Below are 27,903 nucleotides of genomic sequence, written 5' to 3'. Positions count from 1 at the left end.
CCCTGGGGGATTCTAACTCACAGAATCCCCCCTAGAGCACAGGGACAAGACAAATACAAACCTGAGGAAAGTTACACCACGACAGGATCACTGCAGTCTCAGCATGTACCTCCAAAAGATGGCCACAAGATTTGTACAGCTCCATACAACACCCTTTGAATGCAAAGGGTGGCCATTCATTTGCTCCCACAGGAGTTAACCAAGTCCTACAACTCGACCCCATTCATTTTCATGTACCCTAGTTCTTCCTAAACAGGATCCCCCCTCCCTGCTGCCCTTCTTCCCTCCCTCCCTCCCTTCTGAGGTCTTGCACACCTCAGGCTGTCCCTCCTCACACCTCGGTGACCAGGTGTTTTCCAGGGGGGGCCCAGAGTGGAGGGGGGAGCTCAGGTACCTCTCCATCCACCAATCCCCCATTAGCTTTGCCCTCCAGTGTGCCACAGGGCTGCGTGTCCACGTGGCTGTACATTCCAGCCTCTTCACCTTCTGTCTCTCGGTGGTAAAAGTAGCTGAAGTTGGATACTATGACTGGCACAGGTAAGGAAATGGTCAGCACGCCAGCGATGGCGCACAGAGAGCCCACTATCTTGCCACCCACGGTGACGGGCGCCATGTCTCCATAGCCAACTGTAGTCATGGTAACCACTGCCCACCAGAAGGACTCAGGGATGCTGGTGAAATGGGTGTCCACCCGGTCAACTTCGGCAAAGTACACTGCACTGGAAAAGAGGACCACCCCGATGAAGAGGAAGAAGATGAGGAGACCCAGCTCGCGCATGGAAGCCCGAAGTGTCTGACCCAAAATCTGCAGGCCCTTTGAATGTCGAGATAGCTTGAAGATACGGAAGACACGCACCAATCGGATAACTCGCAGGATGGCCAGGGACATGGCCGGTTGACCCACCCCCCGCTGCCGGGCCAGCTCAGTGCCCAGTGCAACAAAGTAGGGCAGGATGGCCACAAAATCGATGAGATTCATCACGTTCTTGAAGAAGACTGCTTTGCTTGGGCAGGACAGCAGGCGTACGAGCAGCTCAAAGGAAAACCAACAGATGCACAGCGTCTCCACCACAAAAAATGGGTCACTGAAGGGCAAGCGAGATGGAGTTCCAGGCATGGGACTGGAGCCGTTCAGCCGAGCTGGGAACTGTAGGGGAGAAAGAGAGGTCAAGGTGGGCCAGGCCAGAGCAGGGACTCAGGGATAGCCTTATTCAGTGTTTACATTTCCCACAGACAGGTCAGTAGAGATCGAAGCCCAGAGACTTGCCTTTCTTCCTTTCTTCATGATTCGTTTTTCTTCCCAGGGCCTCAGCCCTCAGCCCCACCTCCACTCCAGCTCTCTGGCTTCACGTTTGGGCATGCATGCCTCCTGCCCATCCATCCTTTTTCCATTTGTCTCTGCCAGCTGAACAGACCCTGGAGTTTTCAGACTCTTTTGCCCCACAGCTTCTTAGTGTGTGTGTGTGTGTGTGTGTGTGTGTGTGTGTGTGTGTGTGTGTGTGTGTGTGTGTGTGTGTGTGTGTGTGTGTGTGTGTGTGTGTGTGTGTTCTGTAGTTAAACTCAGGGTTTGGAGGCTGTCTCTTAGCTTTTTTTTTCCTCTACCACTTGAGCCATACTTCTACTTGTGGCTTCTTGCTGGTGAATTGGGGGATAAGAATCTCATGGAGTTTCTTGTCTGGTTTGGCTTTGAACCGTGCTCCTCAGATCTCAACCTTCAGAGTAGCTAGGATTACAGGCATGAGCCATCATTGCCCAGCTAACATCAACATTTTTCGTAGTTATTTAAGATAAGGTCTTGCTATGGAGCATAGAGTGAGCTTGAACTCCAGGTCCTTCTGCCTCAGCCATCCAAGTGCTGGGACTATGGGCATGCATCACTACACACAGCTAAAGCTTCACTTTTTGCTGGTTTGCTTTCCTAATCCCTGCCCCAAAGACCCTCACTCTGCAGTTGGGGTTCTTACCTATTGCACCCCCACTTTCTGACAGGGCAGGTGGTCCTCTTTGGATCGTCAGGTACAGCCTTCTGCCCAGCTTTCGGGGGCAGAGTCCTAAGTCAGTACTCTGTCTTTGGGTTATCCACCCCTCTCAGCCCCTTGCCCTACTTTTTTTTTTTTTTTGCCCTACTTTTTGATAGGCCAGATCTTCTAGGAGACCGCCCCTCTCCATCCATGACACGCTCCTCCCCATCCAGCCCCACTTATCTCCATCCAGGCCCTGCCCATCTCCTTATAGGCCCCGCCCCCACTGGTCCAGGCTCTCCTCCACCCAAGGTTCCACCTCTAGTCAAACAGGGCCCACTCTCCCAGCATCCGGGTGCCATTCTTCTTCACCCAGATCCCGCTGCATCTCCATCCTGAGCCCTCCCCTTTGCTGCTCAGGCCCCGCCCAACTCTAGTCAGGCTCCGCCCCTCCCCGTCCAGGCGCCGCCCGCCTCCGTCCTGGCCCCGCCCCTCACCGGGCCAGCCGCTGCTGCCGCGGCCAGGGCAGCAAGCCCGGCGTCGTCGCGATCGTCGCGGAAGTCCGGCAGCGTCTCCAGGCAGAAGACAACGATGGAGACGAGGATGACCAACACGGAGACGACGGCCAGCACGCGCGCAGCCTGCGAGCTCTCGGGGAACTCGAAGAGCAGCCAGAGCTGTCGCGCGAAGGCGCGGCTGGGCAGGGGCCGCTCGGGCGGCACGGCGCAGCCCTCGTCCTCGCGCAGGCGCGCCAGGGCGGCGGCGCCCAGCCCGTAGAAGGCCACCTCCTCCAGGAAGACGTCGAGCGGCACGTGCGCCGGCCGCCGCAGCCGCCCGCCCGACTGGTAGTAGTACAACACCGCGTCGAAGCTGGGCCGGTGGCGATCGAAGAAGTACTCGCGGCGCGCGCCGTCGTAGAAGCGACTGCGCCGCGCCGGGTCCCCGAGCAGCGTGTCCGGGAAGCGGCCCAGCGTGCGCGCCCGCGTCTCGAAGCGCAGCCCGGCCACATTGAGCACCAGCCGCTCGCAGCAGCCGCACGGCGGCGGGCACCGCGGCTCCATAGCGCGCGCAGCCCCGGAGACCCACGGACGGACGTGTGGCCCCGACGTCCCCGGCCCGCCGCCGCCGCCGCCGCCGTCGTCCCAGCCCCAGCCCGGTGTCCGGTGTCCGCGCGTAAAAATAGCCCGGCCCCGTGCGGCCAGGGCGCGGGGGAGGGGGCGCCGTGACCCCGGCGGGGCGGAGGGCGGCCGGGCGCCCTCTGCCGGGACTCCGGTCTTCCCCCAGCCGCGCGGCGGCGCCGATCCCGGCCGGTCCTCATGGGAGTGCGGGCGGGCTTGGGGCCGGCGATCCCCAAGCCTGTCCACATTGAGGGGGTGCGGGCGAGCGTGAGGCAGGCGAGCCCCGCGCCGGTCCTCATGCGGGCGTGGGGCGGCGATTTCCGCGCCTGTCCTCACTGGGGGGACGCGGGCGGCGGTGGGGCGGGCGATCCCCTGCCTGTCTGCATTGAAGGGGTGGGGGTGCGGGTGGCGGTGGGACCGGCGATCCCCGCGCCTGTCCTCATAAGGGTGCGGGCTGGGGGTGGGCCGGCGATCCCCGCGCCTGTCTGCACTGAGGGCGCGCGGGTGGCGATGTGGCAGGCCCGGGTCTTTCTTTCCCTCTGTGGCCCCAGCTCTGCCTCTCCTGGGGTTCTCCGGGCTCAGGATGGCGAATCTGACCCTTCTGAGAGTCACTTACCTTTTTTGGTTCTGTTCTTTTGTTTTCGGAGCTGAGAACCGAACGCAGGTCTTCCACTTACCTGGAAAGTGTGGCCTTCTGCTGAGCTAAGTCCACAAGCCAGAGTCACCCCTCTCCCTACCCCTGATTCTGTCGCTGTCTGGCCACCCGGGTCTCTGTTGGGTTGGGGATGTATCTTTGTTTTTCTGGCCTTGAACTCGTCATTTTCCTGCTCAGGCTCTCTAGTGCTGAGATTACAGGTGTGTGCTATTACATGAAACCCGTTATTTGAGTACCGTTATGGGCTTGTGTTTCTGAATCCACTACCATCCTCCTACCCTGTGGCCTCCCAGATAGTTGGGATTACAGGTGTGTACCATCGTATGTACTCTGCTCAACAAATTTGTTTTACACTATTAAATTGTGCCAAATCTGTTACAGCAGCAACAGGAGAAAAAAAAAACGAATATATTAGATTCTCTTTTCCTTTTGCCTGGAGCTTGAACTCAGGGCCTGGGCACTGTCCCTGAGGTGCTTTTGCTGGAGGCTATAGCATTCTACTACTTGAGCTACAGCACCACTTCCAGATTTCTGCTGGCTAAATGGAGATAAGAGTCTCACAGACTTTCCTACTCAGGTTGGTTTTGAACTGTGATCCTCAGATCTCAGCCTCCTGAGTAGCTGGTATTACAGGCATGAGCCACAGGACCAGGCTGTAGAGAGGGCTTGAATATCACACCCTCTTCAGTTTCCCCTAATGAGAACACCTGGCCTGAGGTGCTACATATGTTAACTGAGAGAAACTAACATTAGTATAATAAGATCAGTATCCAAGTCCTCCCATTTCAGGAGCCAAATCCAGAATACCAGGTTGTATTTAATTTCCTCAGTTTTCTGCAGAGACAATTTCTTAGTTTTTCTTTCTTTTTCTTTTATTTTGCTTAGCCTACATTAGTTGTACAAAGGGTGTTTCATTCAGACATTTCTGCACATGTATACCATGTATCCTGAGCAAGCTCTCTTACCCCATGCCCATCTTAAAGCAATTAAAAGGTTCTGTTTCATGCTAAGAAAGTATCTGGACCAAGCTGGGTGTTGGTGGCTCAAGCCTGTCATTCTAGCTACTCAGGAGGCTGAGATCTATGGATCATAGTTCATTAGCCTTGAGCTGAAGAGCTGAGAGACAGCGCCCTGGCCCAGAGTTCAAGCCCCACAACCGACAAAAAAGAAAGAAAGAATGAATGAATGAAAGAAAGAAAAAGAAAGACAAAAAGAAGAAAGAATGAATCTGGACAATGATTACCCTCATTCGTCCTCTTCCTTAGCCTCCCCCCTCCTGTACTTCTCCTCCAAAAGAGCCTATTTTACTTTCTTGTCATTCTTTTTGTTGTTGTTGGCCGTAGGCCTTGAACTCAGGGACTGAGTGCTGTCCCTGAGCTCTTTTTGCTCAAGGATAGTACTCTATTACTTTGAGCCACAGCACCACCTCTGGTTTTCTGCTGGTTATCTGGAGGTAAGAATCTCACAGAGTTTCCTGCCTAGGCTGGCTTTGAACCATGATCTTCAGATCTCAGTTCAATGGAAAGTCTGTGAAACTTTTTTTTTTTTTGGGGGGGGTGGGTCTGGCCTGGGCTCTGTCTTCAGCTCTTCAGCTCAAGGTGAGCACTCTACCACTTGAGCCACAGCGCCACTTCCGGCTTTTTTCTTTTTTCTTATGTGGTGCTGAGGAATTGAACCCAAGGCCTCAGGCATGCAAGGCGAGCACTCTACCACTGAGCCACTTTCCCAGCCCCGAAATGTTTTTAAATACATTTTTTATTGTAAAAATACTGTACAGAAAGGTTACAGTTACATGAGTAAGGTAATGAGTACCTTTCCTGTCGAACATTGTTACTTCCTCCTTTAGTCTGTGAAACTTTTTTTTTTTTTTTGGGTCAGGTCGTGGGGCCTGAACTCTGGGCCTGGGCGCTGTCCCTCAGCTCTTCAGGTCAAGGCTAGCACTCTACCACTTGAGCCACAGCGCCACTTCTGGCTTTTTTCTTTTTGCTTATATGGTGCTGAGGAATCGAACCCAGGGCCTCATGCATGCAAGGCAAGCGCTCTACCACTGAGCCACCTTCCCAGCCCCAGTCTGTGAAACTCTTATCCCCAATAAACTACTCAGAAAAAGCTGGAAGCTGTGGCTCAAAGTGGTAGAACACTAACCTTGAGCATAAGAGCACAGGGACAGCCCGCAAGCCCGGCTTCAAGCCCCACAACAAACAACAAAAGTGTGTTTATTTCATATTAAACCAGCTAAACAGGACCAAATATGTGTGTATACATACTTATATGTGTATATTTTTATTTTTTTTGCCAGTCTTGGGGCTCAAACTCTGGGCCTGGGCACTATCCTTGAGCTCCTTTTGTTCGAGGCTAATACTCTACCATGGTGCCACTTCTGACTTTTTCTGTGGTACTGAAGAATCAAATTCAGGACTTAATTCATGTTAGGCAAGCACTCTACTAATAAGCCACTTTCTCAGCCTCTCTCTCTTTTTTGTAGGTTGTGGGTCTTGAGCTCTGGACCTGGGCGCTGTCCCTGAGCTCTTCAGCTTTAGGCTAATGCTCTACCACTTGAGCCACACACAACTTCTGGTTTTCTGGTAGTTTATTGGAGACAAGAGTCTCACTGAGGGGCTGGGAAGGTGGCTTAGTGGTAGAGCGCTTGCCTTGCATGCATGAGGACCTGGGTTCGATTCCTCAGCACCACATAAGAAAAAAGAAAAAAGCTGGAAGTGGCACTGTGGCTCAAGTGGTAGAGCGCTAGCCTTGGCCTGAAGAGCTCAGGCCCAGAGTTCAGGCCCCAGGACCGGACCCAAAAAAAAAAAAAAAAAGAGAGTCTCACTGACTTTCCTGCCCAAGTTGGCTTTGAACCATGATCCTCAGATCTCAGCCTCCTAAGTAGCTAGGATTACAGGCATGAGCCGTGGCACCTAGCTTGTACTTTATTTGCAGGATGAATTCCACTGTCTGCCTTTGAGCACTCCGTTTTTTCTTTTCTTTTCTTTTCTTTTTTTTTTTTTGCCAGTCCTGTAGTTTGTCCCTGAGCTCTTTAGCTCAAGGCAAGTGCTCTACCACTTGAGCCACAGCACCCCCTCCGGCTCTTTCTTTGTATGTGTTACTGAGGAATGGAACCTAGGGCTTCATACGTGCTAGGCAAGCATTCTGCCACTAAGCCACATTCCCATCCCTGACCAAATATATTAGACTAAATGCATTATGAGAATAATTTCTCCTCCTACTTCATCTTTTTAAGCCCAGAGGTGAGGCCTTGTCATTTCTTAGACTAGCTGGAATTTATCAGCTTCCAATCTTAGCCTCTGTAATAACCAGCGGGGAGCAGATAATCAGCGTGGCCCCGCCGGGCCGCGGAAGGGGGCGGGGCATCGAGAGGCTAACGTCACCGCCCATGGGGCGTGGTATGCCGCCGGAGGGTGGGGCATGCCGCCAAAAGGGGAGGGGCACAGCCTATATATAGGCTGAGCGTTCCCAGTCCTGAGGAGAGTTGGGGAAAGACTCAAGACTCCTGTTGGGAGCCAGAGATAAGAAGGAGAGAATGGAGGGAGGGGAGAGAGAGAGAGAGAGAACCTGCCGGAGTAGAGCAGAGCAGGCTATGGGGCCTCATTTGGAACCTCTAGAAAGGCCTGTGGAGAGTGGAGAGGCCTGCAGAGAAGGAGGAAGGAAGGAAAAGGAAAAGCCTTCCCCTTTGGAGCTTTGGAGGTCTGAGATTTGGGGGCTTGCAGACTAATTGGTGGTTTGCAGACCAACAAATAAAGGTCGGGCTGCCCATTGGAGGCTTGGCGGTTTGGTGGTTGAAGCTGCCCTTGGCTCTTGGTATCTAGCCCAGGACAAGGTAATCGCAGGCCCCCTTTCTGGTGAAAATAGTATAAACTTTTTTTTTTTTTTTGGTCACCTTTAACCGTGTCTCGCTCTTTTCAGGTCATAAGTCCTCCAAAGTACCTGGGATGACAGGTACAGGCAACCCCAGCCAGCTAGTGTGTGAAGCCTTAACTGAAATCTGGATCATATTTTTATTTTTTATTTTATTTATTTAGTTTTTTTTGGGTCCAGTAGTGGGGCCTGAACTCTGGGCCTGGGCACTGTCCCTCAGCTCTTCAGCTCAAGGCTAGCCCTCTACCATTTGAGCCACAGCGCCACTTCCGGCTTTTTTTCTTTTTGCTTATGTGGTGCTGGGGAATCGAACACAGGCCTCAGGCATGCAAGGCAAGTGCTCTACCACTGAACCACCTTCCCAGCCCTGGATCATATTTTTAAATATTGGGTTAATTAAATATTGGGTTTGTTGGGAAATGTGAATAAGGGTTGGGTAAACTTTCTTAGCAGTGTACATTTTTTGGTTGCACAGGAAAATGTCCATAGTACCTGTAATCCTAGCTACTCCAGAGGCTGGGATCTGAGGATTACAGTTTGAAGCCAACTCAGGCAGGAAAGTCTGTGAGACTTTTTTTTTTTTTTGGTGGTTGTGGGGCCAGAAATCTGGGCCTAGGCACTGTCCCTCAGCTCTTCAGTTTAAGGCTAGTGCTCTACCATTTGAGCCATAACACCACTTCCAGCTTTTTCTGTTTATGTGGTGCTAAGGAATCGAACCCAGGACCTCATGCATGCAAGGCAGGCATTCTACTACTGAGCCACTTTCCCAGCCCTGAAAACTGGAAGGGGCACTGTGGCTCAAGTGATAGAGCCCTTGCCTTGAGCTGAAGAGCTCAGGGACAGTGCCCAGGCTCTGAGTTCAAGCCCCACAGCTGACCAAAATAATAATAATAATAACAATAAATGTAGGAATATACACCATAGATCAGAAAACTAACTTCATCCCAACCCAGGCCATATACTGTTGCTGATAAGCCCAGCCAGGTTCTAATTTTTTTCCTACAGTAGTGGGGTTGAAGAGGATTGCTTAGCCAGGTGCTCTATCATTTAAAGTCATACTCCCAGCCCCAGATTCTCTTTTTTTTTGGGGGGGTTGACTGTGGGGCCTGGGTGCTGTCCCTCAGCTCAAGGCTAGCACTCTACCACTTGAGCCACAGCGCCAATTCTGGTTTTCTGGTGATTTATTGGAGATGAGTATCATGGGATTTCCTGCCTGGGTTGGCTTTGAACCACCATCCTCAGATCTCAGCCTATAGGCATGAGCCACCAGCTCATTTTATATTTTTATTCCCAGATTTTTTTTTTTTTTTTTTTTTTTTGCCAGTCTTGGGGCTTGAACTCAGGGACTGTCCCTGAGCTTCTTTTTTTTTTTTTTGGTCCGGTCGTGGGGCCTGAACTCTGGGCCTGGGCACTGTCCCTCAGCTCTTCAGCTCAAGGCTAGCGCTCTACCACTTGAGCCACAGTGGCACTTCCGGCTTTTTTCTTTTTGCTTATGTGGTGCTGAGGAATCGAACCCAGGGCCTCGAGCATGCAAGGCAAGCGCTCTACCACTGAGCCACTTTCCCAGCCCCTCCCTGAGCTTCTTTTGCTCAAGGCTAGCACTCTACCACTTGACCCACAGTGCCACTTCCAGCTTTTTCTGAGTATGTGGTGGTGAGGAATTGAACCCAGGGCTTCATGCATGCTAGGCAAGCACTCTACCACTAAGCCACATTCCCAGCCCCAAGATTTTCTTTCAAACCTTTATTCCAAAGTTTATTCTAGAGGCAACACTTTGTGTGTGAGTGTGTGTGTGAAGGTTCTGGGGCTTGAACTCAGGGCCTGGTTGCTGTTCCTGAGCTGTTTTGCTCAAGGCCAGCACTCCATTTCTGGCTTTTTGATGGTTAATTGGTGACAAATGTCTCATAGTTTTTATCACCGAGGCTGGCTTTGAACCAGGGTTCTCATATTTCAGCCTCCTGAGTAGCTAGGATTACAGGAGGGAAATACGGAGTCCAGCTTCCCCTGCACTTTTTCAGCTCCCATAGGAAGATTTTTGTCACGTGCTGTGTGTCCCGGAGCCTAAACAATGCCTAAACAGTCTGGCGCCGGTGCTCACACCTGTAATCCTAGCTACTCAGGAGGCTGAGCTCTGAGGATCGCGGTTCGAAGTCAGCCCAGACGGGAAAGTCTGTGAGAATTGTATCTCCAATTAATCGCAGAAAAAAGCCAGAAATGGCGCTGTGGCTCAAGCGGTGAGCGCCAGCATTGAGCAAGCCTAGACCCAGAGTTCAAGCCCCAGTACTGGCAAAAAAGAAAAAAAAATATTACTGATGGGCCAGCAAACGACTCTTCACGTAAGGACTCTTTGGCCGCGGAGGGATACACTCAGAATGCCACGAGCACATGCGCAAAAGATCCGGGAAGTGCTAAGATGAAGGGGCGGGGCATCGGGAAGAGAATCGCATACTGAGGCAGTTAGAGCCGAAAGCGCGAGGTGGAGGCCGGCGCTCGCTAGTGAATGCGCCTGCGTAGTGCGACCGCCGAGCAGCCGCGGCCGAGAAGTTGAAGACGCGGGAAGGCGGAGGTAGTAGGTTTCGCGCATGCGTCCTTCCTTTAGCGGGGGCTAGTTGGTTGTGTGGGCGGCACCTAACGGGAGTAGCGCGTGCGCAATGAGGCGGCGGAGGGATTTGAGTCCGGGACCCACCCCCTGTTCCCGTCGTGAGCGGAGGCCGCGCGGGCTGTGGAGTAGCGGCCTGGTGCGCGCGCTAGGCTGGAGACCGGAGAACAGCGACGCGGGCTCCGACCGAGTCGAAGCCGGAGTGGGAGTCCTGGTTGCTGAGGGGCCGCCGCAGCCGCCGCCGCGAGCCCCGGGACTAACGTCAGGCCAAGGAGGGCGCCGCGCGGCGGGTGAGTGACCGAGTGGCCTTACGGGGAACGGAACCGCTACCCACAAGGCCCCGCGGTGGGCCTCAGTCTCTTTCCCCGCGGCCCGACCCCCTTCCCGCGACCTCCCTCAGCACTCTTTGGAGCCCCTTACCCAGAGTCCTCTGGACACTCGCGCCCTCTTTCCTCAGCGACCCCCCGCCTTCGGCGTCCTCTACCCACAGGCCCTTGCGGTGTGTTGCCTTTTTACCTTATCGCCTTTCTGAGGCGGCCGGGACCCTTACCCATAATTCCTATCGCCGCCGGTAGCCCAGATCCATTACCCACAAACCTCTGGCTTGACGGGAGGGGGCATTCTGCTCCTCATGACTCCTCTTGCTCTGAGCCTTCCCGCCTTAAGTCCCGTGAGACCCCTGCGTCTTAATTTCCAAGGTGTGGGACCACTACTCTGGGTCTGCTCCGGATCCTTAGTTTCCCCATAAGCCTCTGGGGGAAGTTCTCACTCCCCCAGCTTGTCGCTTAGAACACAGAGACTTCATCCTCAGAAACCCTTTTAGTCTTTTTTTTTTTTTCATTAGCCTTTGTCTTCGTGCTCCCACCGTCGCTCGGTGTTCACATGCAGATTTGCCCTCACCGCCTCCCCCCCCTCCTGAAGTGGTAGGGTAGCACCCTATCTTTCCAGAGCCTGCTGTGGACCTAAGGCTTCCTTCTTACCCTTTTCCTCATCTTTTTGACCGAGAAGGAGCACTAGGGGACCTATGTGCCCCATCCACTCCCACCCTAACATAAGGCTGTCTTCCTTTTGCTCTCAGACTTGGCAAGATGACCCAGTTCCTGCCACCCAACCTCCTGGCTCTCTTTGCCCCCCGTGACCCCATCCCATATCTGCCACCCTTGGAGAAGCTGCCACATGAAAAACATCACAACCAACCTTATTGTGGCATTGCGCCATACATCAGAGAGTTTGAGGTGAGTTCTCTCAACAGCCTAGGAATGGGTTCTGGTGGGCAGTGGTGTGGATTGAGAAGGCCGGTTGCTGGTCCTTTCCAGCTGGGTGATTTCCGGGAGGTGACTTTTCTCATCCTAAGTGTCCCTAACTTTTAACAACAAAAAATTGTACAGTGGGGGATCCATCGTGATAGCCATACATATATCCTTTGATCAAATTCACACTCTATTTCCTTATTCACCATCCATCCCTTGTGTGGGTTTTTGGAAGTCAGTAGTGGTTAAAGATGGAGCTCTGTATCTTGCCCATGTAATTGTAACCCCTCTGTACAGTATTTTCACAATAAAAAAAAAAAAAGAGGGAGCCGTGCACTCAGTCCTTGGCCCATGCCATTTATCTGCTGTGTGACCTTGAGCCAGTGTTGTATCTTCTTGATGCATTGGTTTCTTTGTGTTTACCAAGAAGCTACAGTAACATGCTCATGATCCTGACAGAATTAATGTCAAAGAGTTTGACACAAAGCGGTGGGTACCTGTCAGCATTGGTTACTGTGTTTACTGTTTTCTAACTGAGAAGACAAGTGTTGATAGCAGTGGGCAATAAGAGTGCTAATAAGGCTGTGGGCTTGAGGGTAAACAAATAAACAAGTTGACCTCCTAGGCCTCTGTTCTTTTGTTTGAAAAATGAGAAAGGTCCACATCCACCATCAGAGCACACCTGAGAAATGCTGGCACACAGCCCAGCTGTCCCATGAGGAACATTCTGAAATTATGTAGGGAAGAAAGTTGGAGTTGACAAGCAGAATTTAGCTAACAGAAAGTTGTATTGCTAAACCTAGGTGAACCTGCCCTTGGGAAATGTTATTGGCCAAATGAATTAATTTAATGGGTATAGGCCAGTGGCACCCTTTGATGGTACAAGTCCTGTGCCAGTTCATATTTAATGAGACAATGAGATGCTGAGGAGATCTTTAAGCTGTTCTGGAACCTCAGAGTGGGTCTAGTTGTCTGCTCTCAGAGGACCTGTACTATCAGCTTCTGAGGTTGCTGGCTTCTTCCTGTTCTTGGCAGTTGTAGCCAGAGCCCCCTGTCACTGCTTCTATCACATCGTCAGGTTCTTTGTCTTCTGGAAACCATACTCGGGGCTGTGAGAAACAGCATGTGCTCTAAATGTGGGAGACACAAGCCTTATTGTGTTGTTAGGTGTTACCTGTTCCAATGCTACTCTGATTGTCTGTGGAGGGGGATATTTGCAGTCCATTGTAGATTGATATAAATGCAGTGTCCTTCTTCTGGTGTTTATTTTTAAAACCAGCAAAAAATACCACTAACTTCATATTATTAGGGCCAGTGCACATAAAGTTATAATGGAATTACTGTACAAGGTTGTGAATAATTCAGAATATTTATTTATTTATTATTTGTCAGTCATGGGTCTTGAACTCGGCCTGGGCGCTGTCCCTGCTCTCTTCAGCTCAAGGCTAGCACTCTACCTCTTGAGCTCCACTTCTGGTTTTCTTTTTTTTTTTTTATTTGTCGGTCTTCAGCTCAAGGTGAGCGCTCTACCACTTGAGCTATAGCGCCACTTCCCACTTCTGGTTTTCTGAGTGGTTTATTGGAGATAAGAGTCTCATGGACTTTCCTGCATAGGCTGGCTTTGAACCGTGATCCTCAGATCTCAGCCTCCTGAGTAGCTAGGATTACAGGTGTGAGCCGCTGGTGCCTGGCTAATAATTCAGATTTTTTATTTTATTTTATTTTACTTTTTTTGGTCGTGGGGCTTAAACTCTGGGCTTGGGACCTATCCCTCAGCTCTTCAGCTCAAGGCAAGCACTCTACCGCTTGAGCTACAGCGCCACTTCCAGTTTTCTAGTGGTTTATGAGAGATAAGAGTCTCACGGACTTTCCTGCCCGGGCTGGCTTTGAACCATGATCCTCAGATCTCAGCCTCCTAAGTAGCTAGGGTTACAGGTGTGAGCCACTGGTGCCCAGCTAATTCAGATTTTTGTATTTAGCTTGTCATAGACCAGTTTATGGTCAGTGCTGTTCCCTGCCTCTTCTGAGACCCAGGATCTGTGGTGTTGCATTTTTTTAGTTGGGCGTGGAGTATGCATAGAAAGGGGTTGATATTCTTATTTCCCTGTTGGGTGTTCCTTGATATATTCCTGAGTGCCCACACTTTTGTCACCTTTCTTCTTGTGTCCAGGACCCTCGAGATGCCCCACCTCCAACCCGTGCAGAAACCCGGGAAGAACGTATGGAGAGGAAGGTATGTCAATTTTTGTCTCCTAACCTTGGGTCTTTTTCGCTACTTTCTTCAAGTGGTCTCTCCCTCCTTGTGCCAATACCAAGGCTTGAGCTCTCTTACTCATGGCTTGCACGGTACCAATTTGAGCCATACCTCCAGCCTAGCTTTTTTTTTTTTTTGGTGCTGGTCCTGGGGCTTGAACTGAGGGCCTGAGTACCTCCCCAAGCTTTTGTGCTCAAAGCTAGTTCTGCCAGTTGAGCCACAGCTCCGTGTGTGTGTGTGTGTGTGTGTGTGTGTGTGTGTGTGTGTGTGTGTGTGTGTGTGTGTGTGTGTGTGTGTGTGTGTGTGTGTGTGTGTGTGTGTGTGTGTGTGTGTCCTGGTGTGTGTGTGTGTCCTGGTGTGTGTGTGTGTCCTGGTGTGTGTGTGTGTGTCCTGGTGTGTGTGTGTGTGTCCTGGGTGCTGTCCCTCAGCTCTTCACCTCAAGGCTAGCATTCTAACACTTAAGCCACAGCACCACTTCAGTTTTCTGGTAGTTAATTGGAGATAAGAGTCTCAAGGACTTTCCTGCCCAGGCTGGCTTTGAACCTCCTGAGTAGCTAGGATTACTGGCATTAGCTACCATCTCAGGCTTGGTTTTTTTTTTTTTTTGTTTTTTTTTTTTTTTGGCCTGACCTGGGGCTTGAATTCTGGCCTGGGCCTGGTCCTAGAGTTCCTTTTTGCTCAAGGATAGCATTCTACCACTTGAGCCACATTTCCATTTCAGCTTTTTCTGTGATTGGAGATGAGTCTCTTGGATTTTCCTGCCTTGACTGGTTTAGAACCATGATCCTAGGATTCAAACGTTTGTCACCAGCACCTTTTTTTTTTTTTTTTTTGGACTAGGCGTTATTGTTTAATTTCTACAAGGTTTCCCTTCCACCTTTTACAAGAAGTGGAGTTGATACAAAGGAGGCGTCTTCTGGTGAGCACAAAAGGCTTCTCTACATGTTTTGAACAAGACCGTGGTAGGCAGGAAAATAGGATGCTCACAAAATAAGTCCCCAAATTCACTTTCTCTTAGAGAAGCATACAGGACAGGATAGCTTCTTTCTTTCTTTCTTTCTTTCTTTCTTTCTTTCTTTCTTTCTTTCTTTCTTTCTTTCTCTCTTTCTCTCTCTCTCTTTCTCTCTCTCTCTCTTTCCTTCCTTTCTTTCTTCCTTCCTTTCTTCCTTCCTTTCTTTCTTTCTTTCTTTCTTTCTTTCTTTCTTTCTTTCTTTCTTTCTTTCTTTCTTTCTTTCTTTCTTTCTTTCTTTCTTTCTTTCTTTCTTTCCAGTCGTGGGACTTGAACTCTGGGCCCTGGGCGCTGTCCCTCAGCTCTTCAGCTCAAGGCTAGCCCTCTACCACGTGAGCTACAGCCCCACTTCCGGTTTTCTGATGGCTTACTGGAGATAAGAGTTTCATGGACTTTCCTGCCCAGGCTGGCTTTGAACCAGATCCTCAGATCTTAGTCTTCTGAGTAGCTAGGATTAAAGGCGTGAGCCACAGGTGCCTGGCTTATTATTATTTTTTTTAAAGAAGTCCAAAATAACGAACCCATTTTGGTAAGAAAAAGCAATTCCCATAGTGCACTTTAGCAAACACAAGGTGAGTGCTGTGACAGGTCACATTGATGAACCCCTTCACACTAGGAAGCTGGTTGTGGGGCCTGAACTCTGGATTTGAGCACTGTCCCTGAGCTCTTCAGCTCAAGGCTAGCGCTCTACCACTTGAGCCACAGCTCACCACTTCTGGCTTTTTCTGTTCATGTGGTGCTGAGGAATCAAACCCAGGGTCTCATGCATTACAAGGCAAGCACTCTACCACTGAGCCACCTTCCCAGTCCCAAGCCTGCCCCCCCTCCCCCCCCCCCCAGCACCTGGTTTTCAAGGCACTTTTGTTTCACTTTTCCTCTTTTCCCCTGACAGAGACGAGAAAAGATTGAGCGGAGGCAGCAGGAAGTGGAAACAGAGCTAAAAATGTGTAAGTGTCATCTTCCTTCAGATCCCCTTAAGTTTCTCTTCCCGGTCACATTTGGCTCCCAGATTTCCTAGAGTTTTCTTTTGGAAAAAGAGGTTCATTGATTTACCACTATGGGCCCACTTGCCTAGCTAGCACTGCTTTTGGGTTTAGGCTTTTAAGCAGGAAGGGAGAGGGCAGGGGTTGGCAGGAGGGAAAACCTCAGTAGTTCAGAGTCTGTGAAGGCTGGCTGGATCTTAACAGGCTGAGGTATTGATGTATTGGCCAGTGGGTCAGTCTAGACCCGGCTCCATCTCCCCATCCCCTGCACTGCCTGTGTCCCATCCCTTTTAGAAAGGAGAAACTTGAATAGAGTAGGGCCAGTACAGTGGAGTCATTAACCAAAAGCTAAGGATGGCCACATACTAACATCTGTTGGTCCTTTGTTAGAGTGAACACATCATGGTTGGAGGACATGGGCTTATAAGCACTGATGTGCTTTGTTGTCATTGTTGTTCATGGGGTGTGGACTCAGGGCCTGGACACTAATCCCTGAGCATTTTCACTCAAGGCTAATGCTCTACCACTTTGAGCCACAACTCCACTTTCAGTTTTTAGGTGGTTAATTGGAGTCTCACAGCCTTTTGTGCCTTGGCTGGCTTTGAACTGTGATCCTCAGATCTTAGCCTCCTGAGTAGCCAGGATTATAATGGGCATGAGCCACCAGCACCTGGACATTGATGTACTTTGTTATCTACCTCTCTTAGCTTCCCAAGTGCTGGGACTGAAGTATGCAAAATCACACCTGGTTGCTCCATTTTAATTTTCCTTGATGTTTTTTGTTTTGTTGGTTGTGGGGCTTGTACTTAGGGCCTGGGTACTGTCCCTGAGCTCTTGAACTCAAGCTGAGCACTCTACCTCTTGAGCCACAGCGCCACTTCCTGCTTTTCTGGTAGTTAACCGTAGATAAGAGCTTTAAGGATGTTCCTGTCTGGGCTGGCTTTGAACCACAGTCATCAGATCTCAGCCGCCTGAGTAGCTAGGGTTACAGATGTAAGCCACTGGTGCCTGGCTGCTTGATGTTTTTGTTTTCTTCTTTTGTGCTGATACTGGAACTTGAACTTCACCTGGATGCTATCCCTGAACTTTTGTGCTCAAATCTAGTGCTCTACCACTTAGCTATAGCACCACTTCTGACTCTTTGTGGTTAATTGGAGCTAAGAGTCTCACAGACATTCCTGCCCTGGCTGGCTTCGAATCATGAGCCTCAAATCTCAGCCTCTGCAGTTGCTAGTATTACAGATGTGAGCCACTGGTGCCTGACTCCCATTTTATTTTTAAGATAAAAAAAGAGGCTTATCAAGGCTGAGTACTCTACAAAAAGAGAGTTCTGAGGTATTACCTTACCTCTCTAAAAGCCTAGTGAGGTTTCCAACTTTATAATTAAGTCCAGTCCTTAGAGACTCAACCCTGGACTGATCCCTCCCCTTCCATACCTCCTCCTTTCCATATCTCAGGTTGTTTTATTTTGCTTTCATTTGCAAAATAGTGAAAAACAAATCTCAGTACCTAACACTGTCAGGACTAAAGTATGCACTCAATAAATTATTAATGTTTTTTTTCTCATATTCTCTCAGTGCTCTTAATGTAACACTATCCCATGGAACAGAGGCCTCCATTGTGCAGCCAGCAGTGTCTTTAGGGTCCTGGAGAGGCTTGTTGCCACTTTGTGGGCCAGGCCACTGTATTTGGTAAAAAGGACTTGCTTCCAGGCATTACCTAGCAAATCACTCAGAATTGTTCTTTTTTTTTTCCTTTGTGGGGCTGAACTCTGGGCCTGGGTGCCATCCCTCAGCTCTTCAACTCAAGGCGAGCACTCTACCATTTGAGCCACAGTGCCACTTCTGACCTTTTCTGCTTATGTGGTACTAAGGAATCAAACCCAGGACCTCATACACGCGAAGCAAGCACTCTACCACTAAGCCACCTTCCCAGCCCTCTTTTATTTTTGAGACAGGGCTTACTATGTAGCCAGGACTAGCCTTGAACTAGTGATCCTCTTGGTTTCAGCCCCTTAAGTGGTCCTATTACTGGCATGCCATCGCATGCAGGAGAGTTAGTTTTTCATAGACTCTTAGCTTTTGTCTTTGGAAATGGTCGGTCTCTTATGGCCAGATAGTACCATTCCTTGTCTTCAAGAGATGAGGCTGCAATAGAAATCTATTCTGGTACTCATCTGCTTTCTCATTTGCTCCAGCACCTGACCTATGCTCCTCCCAGAAGCTGCAGGACTAGCTTAGTCTATAGTGCTATAGCACTAGATGGCTTTCATTCTCAACCTTGAGACTGCTTGGTCACAGGTTTTCCCATGGCTGTAGTTTCTATTCGTATCCAGTGGATGGCAGTGTGGCTCCATATGGTAAAGAGGAGGAGGAAGTCAACCCTTGAGATGGGGCTGTCTCCAGAGAAGCCCTAGTGGGCTTAGTTACTGCTCAGATTACCTTGCACCTGAGTGATGGGGTCTGGTGGGTATGTAGGTTTGAAGTGACTAAATTTAGTACTACCTTACCCTGCTTCCTTAAGTCATCCTTAACCCTATTGTCCTTACTTGTTTATCAGTCACGTAAAGGCCACCATGATTCAGGAAATTTAGACAAGGATGTGTCCAAAGTTGCTAGGTTACCAACTATTCCTCCAGTTGGGGGATTCTTTGGTTCTCTTTTTTCTCTTCTTTTTTTTTTTTTTTTTGTCGGTCATGGGGCCTGAACTCTGGGCCTGGGCACTGTCCCTCAACTCTTCAGCTCAAGGCTAGCGCTCTACTACCTGAGCCACAGTGCCACTTCTGGCTTTTTCTGCTTATGTGGTGCTGAGGAATCGAACCCAGGGCCTCATGCATACAGGGCAAGCACTCTACCACTGAGCTACCTTCCCAGCCCTTTGTTTCTTTTTTTTTTTTTTTAACTTTTTTATTATTGTTATCTTTAAGTAGTTGTACAAAGAAGTTCCCATTCTACAAAACAGTATATGAATACAAGGTGTCTGGCAACATTGGTCAGTTGTGGAGCTTATACTCAGGGTCTGGGTGCTGTCCCTGAGCTTTTTTCTCTGAAGACTAGCACTTTGAGCCATGGTGCTACTTTCAGTTTCCAGGTGGTTAATTGGAAATGAGTCTCACAGACTCTTGCCCCAGCTGCCCTGACTCAGATGTTGTCCTGAGTGGTTAGGACTAGGGGTGTGAGCCACTAGCACCTGGTTTCCCAGTTCCGTCTTTTTGTTTTCTTGGCTTCTGTCCATCCATATCTACTTGCCCTGCTACCTGAGACTGCAGACACAATCTACTTGCAGATTCTCTTCTTCCTACACAGGGGACCCTCACAATGATCCCAATGCTCAGGGTGATGCCTTCAAGACTCTCTTCGTGGCTAGAGTGGTGAGTCCCCAGCCCCCAGTCCTGGGAACCCTGAGCTGCTGAAAGCCTGCATGTGGACGGAGGATGTCAAGTCATCCTCAACTGTTAAAGAGTTCTTTGTCTCCCTTTTTCCATCTTTGTCTCCCTTTTTCCATCTAACTTCTATCTATCTCCTTGTAGAACTATGACACAACAGAGTCTAAACTTCGGAGAGAGTTTGAAGTGTATGGACCCATCAAAAGAGTAAGTTGGGGGCTGGGAATATGGCTTGGTGGTAGAGAGTTTGCCTAGCATGCATGAAGCCCTGGGTTCAATTCCTCAGTACCACATAAATAGAAAAAGCTGGAAGTGGCGCTATGGCTCAAGTGGTAAAGTGCTAGTCTTGAGCAAAAGAAACTCAGGGGCACTGCCCAGGCCCTGAGTTCAAATCCCAGGATTGGCAAAAAAAAAAAAAAAAAGAGTAAGTTGGTTGGGGCAGAGGGCTTGAGTTAGAAGTTTATGGGGTATGGGTATAGGTTAGTCTGAATGGGAGGGAGACTACTGGGTTCCCCCAGCCCAAGGGGCAGTGTCATTTAGGGCCTTGATTTATGTCCTTCTATGCAGCTGAGTAGTACAAATAAAATGGGGGAGGTATGACTCCTTGTTGATTTAACTCAGAAACAAGTGAGCCATGCTTGTGTATGTAAGTAGTTTTGTTAGTACATAGCTAAGCAGGCGCATTAGTTTCCCTATTTTTTTGTTACTACTGGGGTGCAGAACTGAGAAGTTATAATAGGTTCTGTGGCCCTTAAGAGCTGGACATGTCTGTTGTTTGACCTTTTATCAAAAACAGCCTCTGACTACAGTTCTAGAGCAAAGCTCTGAGGCTTCTTTACTACATTTGAAAGTTGTTTAACTGTCCCAGGCCTGCCTCCCTGTCCCTGGGGGCTGTGGTGTGCTTGAGGCCATCATGCACATGGGCATGTGTGTTGTTTGGGCTGGGACTGGTTTGAGGCGCTCAGGGAAATAGTGCCATATTGTGTTTCCTCTTTGTTTTTTGTTTTCCATTATAATTTACTTACTCATTTTGACTTAAGGTCTCAAAAATGTAGCTTAGGCTACATTCATGACTTGAACTAATGATTCTATTGCTTCAGCTTCCTGAGTGCTTAGGTTACAGGTGTCTATTCCTAGGCATTGGGAAATGACTTTCAGTTTTGTTTTTATTTGTTGCAATCCTGTGAATGGAACCCAGGCTTTGCTATACAAGTGTTCTATGGCTGGGCTTCTTGCCCAGCTCAGGTCTGGTGTTTAAGGCCTCAAATGGAGCCTTTACTCTGACCTCGTTCCTCTGGTTCCACTTGTGGTCAGTTTGGAATATCCATTGAAGTTCAGAGGCTTCAGGGTCCTAGAGTTCAAATCCTAAGACCAGATGAGCTCAGGACCATACCCATCCATGGTGTGGCCCCACTGAGTTAGTGATGCAGATGGAGAATTTATAAATTCTCCTTTATAAATCAGTTCAAGTGGTTTCATCTCATAGAAGTTTTCCCTCATTCATCCAGGCCCCGTCTGTCCCAATAGCTATACTTAATAGCCTACTTAGTCTGTCCCCCACGGAGTCCCAGAGCAGGCCAGGGCCCTCCAGTGGCTCCCTCATATGTCTGGTCAGAGGTCCAGAAGCTAGAGAGAGACTAGCTTTCCAGAGGTTTTTTCTGGTGGCCCTTCATTCCTCATGTGGCTACACGCCTTCCCCCATCTCTGTCCCTTGCTGCCCTCTTCGTAGTAAGTTCTTACAGTTACACTACATGCCCTCTGGTCTCCCTGGCTTTGCTTGTGTTGGGTTGTGTGTCTGCATCCCCCCTCCCCCCCCCCCCCCCCCCGCTTTTTTCTAGCATTCCCCTGATCTCTCAGCATTCAGAATGCCTGTTCCCAAATCTGTAGAGTGTATATCTCTTGGCCCTTTTCTCAGCATGTTTTCTTAGTTCCTTGGAGGCTTTGCCTGGGCTGGCTTCAAGGGCATTTGGTGAACCCCAGCGTCTGCCTCTCCATTGGCCTCTGTGCCCTCATCTGCATCCATGTGGAGCTGTGGTCTGCATCCCTTCAGGCTGCCTCTCCTGAGCCCTCTTGTCCTTCGTTCCCACTGCTCCAGTTAACAGGCTAAGGGCTTGATTGCAAGTTCCTCTCTCTGGAAAGCTGCCTCTGCCCAGAGCTCTGCTTTTTACCCTTTGCGCTGGTCAGTACAATTGAAGTCTCTCGAGGCTCTTGAAAGGTATCATAGGCCTGAAGATGTTACTGGCCTCCTGGGACCAGGGCTTGGCCTGGGGGTTCAGCAATGGTGGGGGTGTCCCAGTGGCAGGACTGACTGGCCTGACCTCCTTGCAGATACACATGGTCTACAGTAAGCGGTCAGGAAAGCCCCGAGGCTACGCCTTCATTGAGTATGAACACGAGCGAGACATGCACTGTGAGTACTGCGCGCCTCCGCCTTCCCTGAGCCTCTCACCTCTGCTGCCCGGCCCGCTCCGTCTGTCCCTCCCCTCGCCACACCTGACATTAGCAATGTCTCTCCTCCCTCTGTTTCTGATATATCTTTTTTTTTTTATATATGTGTTTTTTAAAAAAAACCAAATCCCCCACAACGTGTGTGTGTGTGTGAGCCCGGGGAGGTAAGTGTCACACGTTGAACCTCAGGGGCCAGGAGGGAATCGGGTGGGGGCTGGGGCCAGCTGGAGGTGGGGGGATGGGTCGGATGTTTGGGGAGCCTCTCCCCATGGTTTCCCCACTGGCATGGGGACAGCCAAGTTGGAATGAGGACTGGCCTTTGAACCTGCCCTCTCTTCCCCCTCCCCAGTAGATCTGGGGCTGGGCCACCCGACCCTCCGCCTCCCCACCCCTGACCCCACCCTGTTCCCCAGTGGGCAGTGGGCTGGTGGGCGTTTTTAGCGCCTGTCCCCACAGCTCCAAAGCCCCTTTGAGGCTGCGCGGCGTCCACATGGGCAGGGCTGGATGGGTGGGGGCGGGCAGGGCTGCGGCGTGTCCAGGGGCCGCCGTATTAATTGACTGTTCTTATTGTCACTGCAGCCACCACGCAGCTGGCTTGCAGCTGATGCTTACGCTCCCCTTACAACACCTCAGTGTATGGTTGGTATAAGGGTTTGTATCATGGGTAAGATCACTCAGCACCGCACACCAGCCCAGATTAGCCAGGCAGCTCAGGAGCAGCGAGGCACCCCTCCTCCCGCCCCGGCCACCCCTCAGCCTCCCCGCACCCACAGCCCTTTCCTTGTTGGGGTGCCCTTTGCTCCTCCTGTCCCATCCATATGCTCTCCGACAGTCTTGCTGATTCCACAAGGGAAAGGTGGGCCTTGATGGGAAAGACAGCAGGCCTCTGGTCAGGTCCACCCTGCCCTTGACTTACCCAGCTTGGAGACGTTAGCAGCAAGGTGGCAGAAACACTGGGGCCGGGGTATGCTCGGGCCAGGGCTCTGTGTGGAACCCTTCAGCCTGTCACTCCCTGTCCCCCAGTGCTTCCAGGGGGCAGTCAACTGTGGTGGCCCTGGAGGGTCTTTGGCTGCTAGTTTCAGGGTACTCTGCCCCCTCCTCTACCTGCCTTAGCATAGTTGTGGTCTCCCGAGGGGCTTGGCCGCACTGCCTCGCTGCAATCCAGAAGTGTTCAGGAGCCCCCCAAGATGCATGGAATTGGGCCTGTGTGGGAGGGGCTGAGAGGCAGCTGCCAGCAGCCTCGTCCGCCTGAAGGTGTAGGAGGTCTTCACTCCGCACCTGCCACTGTGCCACCGAGCCAGGTGTAGAGAGCGGGAGAGAGAGAAGTCTAGATGACACAATCACATTTTCACTCTTCCTCCTGGGTTGGGTCTCCTGGGGTTTGGGACACTGAACCCTCACTTTCAGGCTTCCTGTGATTGACTCCGACCCCCCGTCCTTAAGTTCCTTCCTCCCCCTCCTCTGGGTTCAGGGGCCAAGTGGCCCCTCCTCGGAGCGCGGACAGCACTCCATCTCCTGGACCCCAGTGTGCATCCCCTGCGTGCCAGCCTTGGAGCTGCAGCGGGTGCTGGGGAGGAGCTGGGGGGAGGGCGTGTGGAGCTGGTGGTGGTACTGTGGGTGGCGGGCCTGTGCCTAGTTGAGTGTGTGTCCAGAATTGGGCGTTGGTGAGAGTGGCAGGCATTCCGAGGCCTCCTGGCCTCCTTGTTCAGTCCAAGCAAGTCAGAACTCCCACATTCCATGTCAGCCCCCCCTTGGTGAGCTATGGGGTCCACCACTTTGTTCCTCCACCTGTCTCCAGGTGGTGCAGGAGATGTGGTTCCTCCCTCTAGGGGCTCCCTGAGCCCCTACTTCCCTTCCCTGTAGCTTTAGCAGACCCGGTGGGGGTGGGGGTGGGGTCTGTGCGCGTGTTCAGGTAAGCTTGGGGGCTCCAGGTAAGCGGTCCCGTGTCCCCCCTCCCCGGGAAGCCCGCCTCCTCGCCAGGCCCCCAGGAGTTGCCGAGCCCCCCCCATCCCGCTCGGTTTGGACACCCGCAAGGTCGGCATCGGTAAATGGCACCTTTTTCTCTTCCTCTGGTTGTTATTGGGGGGGGCGTGGGCTGGGGTGGGGCAGGGTATTGTGGTTGACTGAGGAGAGTCCCCTAGGCCAAGGCTGGGGAGGGGGATAGGGACTTTGTGGCCTTCCCTCTAGCCCAGGTGATCAGAGGCTGGGGGCTCTGGGCCTCTCCCTGCTCTCTGCCCCTCCCCCTTTCCTGGTGGGTCCAGGCAAGGGCTAGACTCCCAGCACTGTTAGCGGGGCTTTGAGGGGAGAGAGGACAGGGCTGGGTAGTGGCAGGGTCAGTCATCTCAGGTAAGGCAAGGCAGGGAATTTCAGTAGCACCGCACGTGTCCCTCAACTTCCCCTGCTCAGGGGACCCCCTCCAGACTCCCTGGGAGAGTAATAACCCGTCTTTCTGCTCCCTGCCATTTCCTGAAGATTTCTCCCACCCCTTCTGGTTCATTTTCTGTTCTGATGTCTGTTTCCTCACACTCAACTCCTCCTCCCCAAAAAACATACAGAAAAAGAAAACTGGTGTGAACTGGGGCGTGGGGTGGCCCAGTCGGGCCTCCTGCCCCAGCATGCAGTCCCCGGGTGCATGCCTGCAGTCGTGGAGGAGCCCGCTCCCCACAGCAGAGTCCAGCATTAACCTCCAGTTTCTTTGCAGCAACTTTGGCCACCCTGATGGGAGGGGGCTGCTCCATCACATTGGTTGGAAGGGGGAGGGGGGCAACCCAGAGGTCTACAGGGTGGTGATTGGAGTGGACATACTGTCCCTGATGGTGATTGGGGTGTTGAGGAGGGAGCAGGCACCGAGATGGAGCAGGCCTCTCGCAGGGTCGGGAGAGGGTTGGTCTGGCTGTCAGTTGCCTGGCTGTCTGGTTGGGTGTGTGTGTGTGCGTGACGATGGTGGTGGTGATGATGATGAGGGTCTCTGTGGGGTGGGGATGTGGCAGCACCGGTCCCTGTCCTGACTAGAGGATCTTCTGGGGACTCCTCTCCCCTCCCCCTCCCGAATCTGTTGCAGCCGCTTACAAGCACGCAGATGGCAAGAAGATAGATGGCAGGAGGGTCCTTGTGGACGTGGAGAGGGGCCGTACTGTGAAGGGCTGGAGGCCCCGGCGGCTAGGTGAGCATGTGCAGCCTCTTCTCCTCCCCCCACCCCCTTGCACCTGCATTCCATCTTCTTGGCACCTCTCACCGGTTCACCATCTCAGCTCCTCTCCCACTGGAGTGTCTCTGGTCTAGGGCTAATCATGACCAGCCACTGGCTGTTGCATTGTTTCTCCTGCTCTCCTGGACAGTGTTAGAATGCTCAGTTCACTGAGCTTGGACATGTGACGCTACACATGGCCTGTGACACATGATAGGACTTGTATATGCCCTGGTCTGCTCCCACTGTGCTTTTCCCATTTGTGGTTCATTCATCAACTTAGCCAGTGTCTTCTGGGTACCAGCTGTGTAGCAGCAGCAGCCTCTGGCACTTGGTTCTCTGTCTTAATTGTCCTAGGCTATCTCAGTCAAGGTCAACTCAAGGTTGGTGGTGAGGCTCTGAAATGTATCATGAGCTATCTGAAATGGGCAAGGGCCTGTTGATTCAGCACTGTGGATGTCCCTTGGGAGTCCAGAGGCTTGCCCTGCCAGTGGACTTCCTGAGCTGGGAAAGCTGAGCTGCGTCTGTGGTATGTCTCGTGGTCCTGGCCCATTGTGACCAGCCACAAGCTCTACGTAATGCCTGGCCCTGCAGCAGTGTGTTTGTGTTCTCTGTGGGGTTGCCTGCCTGGTGGCATGGTGTTGGTCCTGGAGGCCCTTGTGGAAGCTGCCTGGTGGCAGTTGTCAGAGAAGGTGCTCTTCCCTGTGCAGTGGCTGCTGAGTACAGTACCTGCCTGAGCTGGGTATAGGTGCTTGAGCTGAGTAAGTGTCCATGGGCTGGAGGGCTGAGCCTCTGAGCTGGGTGCTCTCCTCTCAGAATGGGTGGGCCCCTCCCACAGGGGCAGGGCTTCATTCAGCCACCAGCCTTTACTCATGGAACCCAAAGGCAAGGTTTTACAAGTGGTAATTGTCTCTTTTAAATTTAGTTATTAAAAAGAATAGTTGTATAAAGGGATTTTATTTCTCTTTAAGGAGGAAAGGTTACTTTTTGGCTCACGGCTTGGAGTGTCAGACGTGTCTGGTTGGTTTTGTTGCTTGTAGGCCTGCAGCTAGGGAGAAATGGTAGTGTGTGCTGGAGAGCCGCTTACCTGGTGGTCAGGAAACAAAGAGGATCCACGGAAGGCTGTTTGTATCCCAGCATTGATGGTGTCACCAAAGCTGGGTTGTGACCCGTGGAAACCTGGCCACTCACCTTGCCCTGCTGAATGTCCTGGCATCCAGTCAGCCTTTTCCTTTTTCTCTGGTCATGAAAAGTGATTCCTTGGAACTCAGCCCTGCTTCACTGAAGCTGCCTTCCTGGCAGGGAGTGTAGAAGTGTGCTGACAGAGGCAGGCTCAGGCCCGTGGGGGCTGGTACCACATGCTGTCCTGGGGACCCGGCAGGGCAAGTGGCCAAAAGGAGAGGCTGTCAGTGGGAACTGATTGTTCAGGTGACAGGTGCTGTGTGCCTGCTGCCTGGCACCTCCTTTCCTGGTGCATCTGTTTGGATGGACAGGACCTGGCACCTGGCTACCAGGTGTGGTGGGCATGGAAAGTTGCATGGGGGGGGGGTCCAGGCAAGAGCCATCAGGGTAGTTGGTGATGGGAAGGAAAAGCTCTTGCAGGCTACTTGGCATGAAGTTTGGGCCTCAGGGAGGCCTAGGAGAGGGGATACTTCCACTTGAGGCCCAGGGCCTTGGGTGTGAGGAGGCTGGAAGGGCTGCGGGAGGCCCTGTGGCAGGCGGAGTCGGGCGGTACCTGGTGTCCACCAGCACCGGTGGTGTGTGGGCAGAAGGTGGCTGTCGATGAGTGCACAGGACCTGGCTTCTAGGCCTACAGAAGTACTTGCTTTCCTGCCTGTTTACCTTCTGCCCCGCCCCTGAGCGCCTCTCCCCCTCCTTCTGCCCCGCCCCTGAGTGCCTCTCCCCCCCCTTATGCCCCGCCCCTGAGCGCCTCTGCCCGCCTGCTCGCAGGAGGCGGCCTGGGTGGAACCCGAAGAGGCGGGGCCGACGTGAACATCCGGCATTCGGGCCGGGACGACACATCCCGCTACGACGAGAGGTAGGATTGGGGGTCTGTGTCCTGGACCGGGTGGTTTCCTGGGGGGCTAGGCCGCAGGTCACTACCCATCTCATCCAGGCCCGGGCCCTCCCCGCTTCCGCACAGGGACCGGGACCGGGACCGCGAGCGGGAGCGCAGGGAGCGGAGCCGCGAGCGGGACAAGGAGAGAGAGCGGCGGCGCTCCCGCTCCCGGGACCGGCGGCGGCGCTCGCGGAGTCGAGACAAGGACGAGCGGAGGCGCTCCAGGGAACGGAGCAAGGACAAGGACCGGGAACGCAAGCGGCGCAGCAGCCGGAGCCGGGAGCGGGCGCGACGGGAGAGGGAGCGCAAGGAGGAGCTGCGGGGTGGAGGAGGCGGTGGCGGAGGCGGCGACATGGCTGAGCCCTCCGAGGCCGGGGACGCCCCTCCTGATGACGGGCCTCCGGGAGAGCTTGGTCCCGATGGCCCTGATGGCCCGGAGGAAAAGGGCCGCGATCGAGACCGGGAGCGCCGGCGAAGCCACCGGAGCGAGCGGGAGCGGCGCCGGGACCGCGAGAGGGATCGCGAGCGCGAGCACAAGCGGGGGGAGCGGGGCGGGGAGCGCGGCCGGGATGAGGCCCGAGGTGGGGGCGGTGGCGGGGGTCAGGACAACGGGCTGGAGGGCCTGGGCGGCGATGGCCGAGACCTGTACCTGGAGTCCGAGGGCGGCGACGGGTACCTCGCTCCGGAGAACGGGTATTTGATGGAGGCGGCGCCCGAGTGAAGATGTGTTCCTCCCCAGCCATCGCTGTCCTCCCCGCCCCGGGCCGCCTCAGTTTGCTCTCCAAGGCTAGAAGTTTCTTTGTTCTGGCCCCTTGGATTTAAAATAAAATTAATTTCCTGTTCATAGTGGGTCCCTTGGTTTCTTGCTCACTGCTTGAGAACGCCTCCCCCGGTGTGTGGTCTAAGGCCGTTCCCCACCGGGACTGCGGCCCAGCTTTACTCCCCTCCTCCCCCAGCCTTGCACACACCTTCGTGCTGGGGTGCCTGAAAGGGGAGATGATGGGGTGGCTGGGAAGCAGATGACACGGCAGAGGCTGCGGGGCCGTTTCCTCCATGCTTGGAGGAGAGGTAGGCAGAAACAGGAGGCTCTGCCGGCAATGGAGATGATGCATTGCTGGCTCA

General features: G+C 52.4%; 2 protein-coding genes across 2 annotated transcripts; one reads left to right on the top strand and one right to left on the bottom strand.

The window, feature by feature from the left end:
- Positions 1-330: 330 nt before the first annotated feature.
- Kcna7 (potassium voltage-gated channel subfamily A member 7) lies at positions 331-3,061 on the bottom strand. Its single transcript, XM_070000498.1, has 2 exons — positions 2,459-3,061; positions 331-1,147 (listed from the first exon to the last, which is right to left on the bottom strand). The coding sequence occupies exons 1-2, from the start codon at positions 3,020-3,022 to the stop codon at positions 332-334; spliced, it is 1,380 nt and encodes a 459-aa protein (XP_069856599.1). The 5' UTR covers positions 3,023-3,061; the 3' UTR covers position 331.
- A 7,218-nt stretch (positions 3,062-10,279) lies between these two features.
- On the top strand, positions 10,280-27,625 carry Snrnp70 (small nuclear ribonucleoprotein U1 subunit 70). The gene is made up of 10 exons (XM_070001006.1): positions 10,280-10,496; positions 11,285-11,441; positions 13,627-13,689; positions 15,612-15,666; positions 19,008-19,072; positions 19,232-19,294; positions 21,416-21,497; positions 24,597-24,698; positions 26,673-26,760; positions 26,839-27,625. Exons 2-10 carry the CDS (start codon positions 11,295-11,297, stop codon positions 27,500-27,502), a joined length of 1,329 nt encoding a protein of 442 aa, XP_069857107.1. The 5' UTR covers positions 10,280-10,496; positions 11,285-11,294; the 3' UTR covers positions 27,503-27,625.
- Positions 27,626-27,903: the final 278 nt, after the last annotated feature.

This window comes from Dipodomys merriami, unplaced genomic scaffold (assembly GCF_024711535.1).
Source record: "Dipodomys merriami isolate MVZ:Mamm:240054 unplaced genomic scaffold, mDipMer1.0.p SCAF_57, whole genome shotgun sequence".
In the NCBI taxonomy this organism is placed as follows: Eukaryota; Metazoa; Chordata; class Mammalia; order Rodentia; family Heteromyidae; genus Dipodomys; species Dipodomys merriami.
The sequence above is the reverse complement of the archived record's forward strand: the minus strand, read 5'-3'. Positions and strand labels throughout refer to the sequence as shown.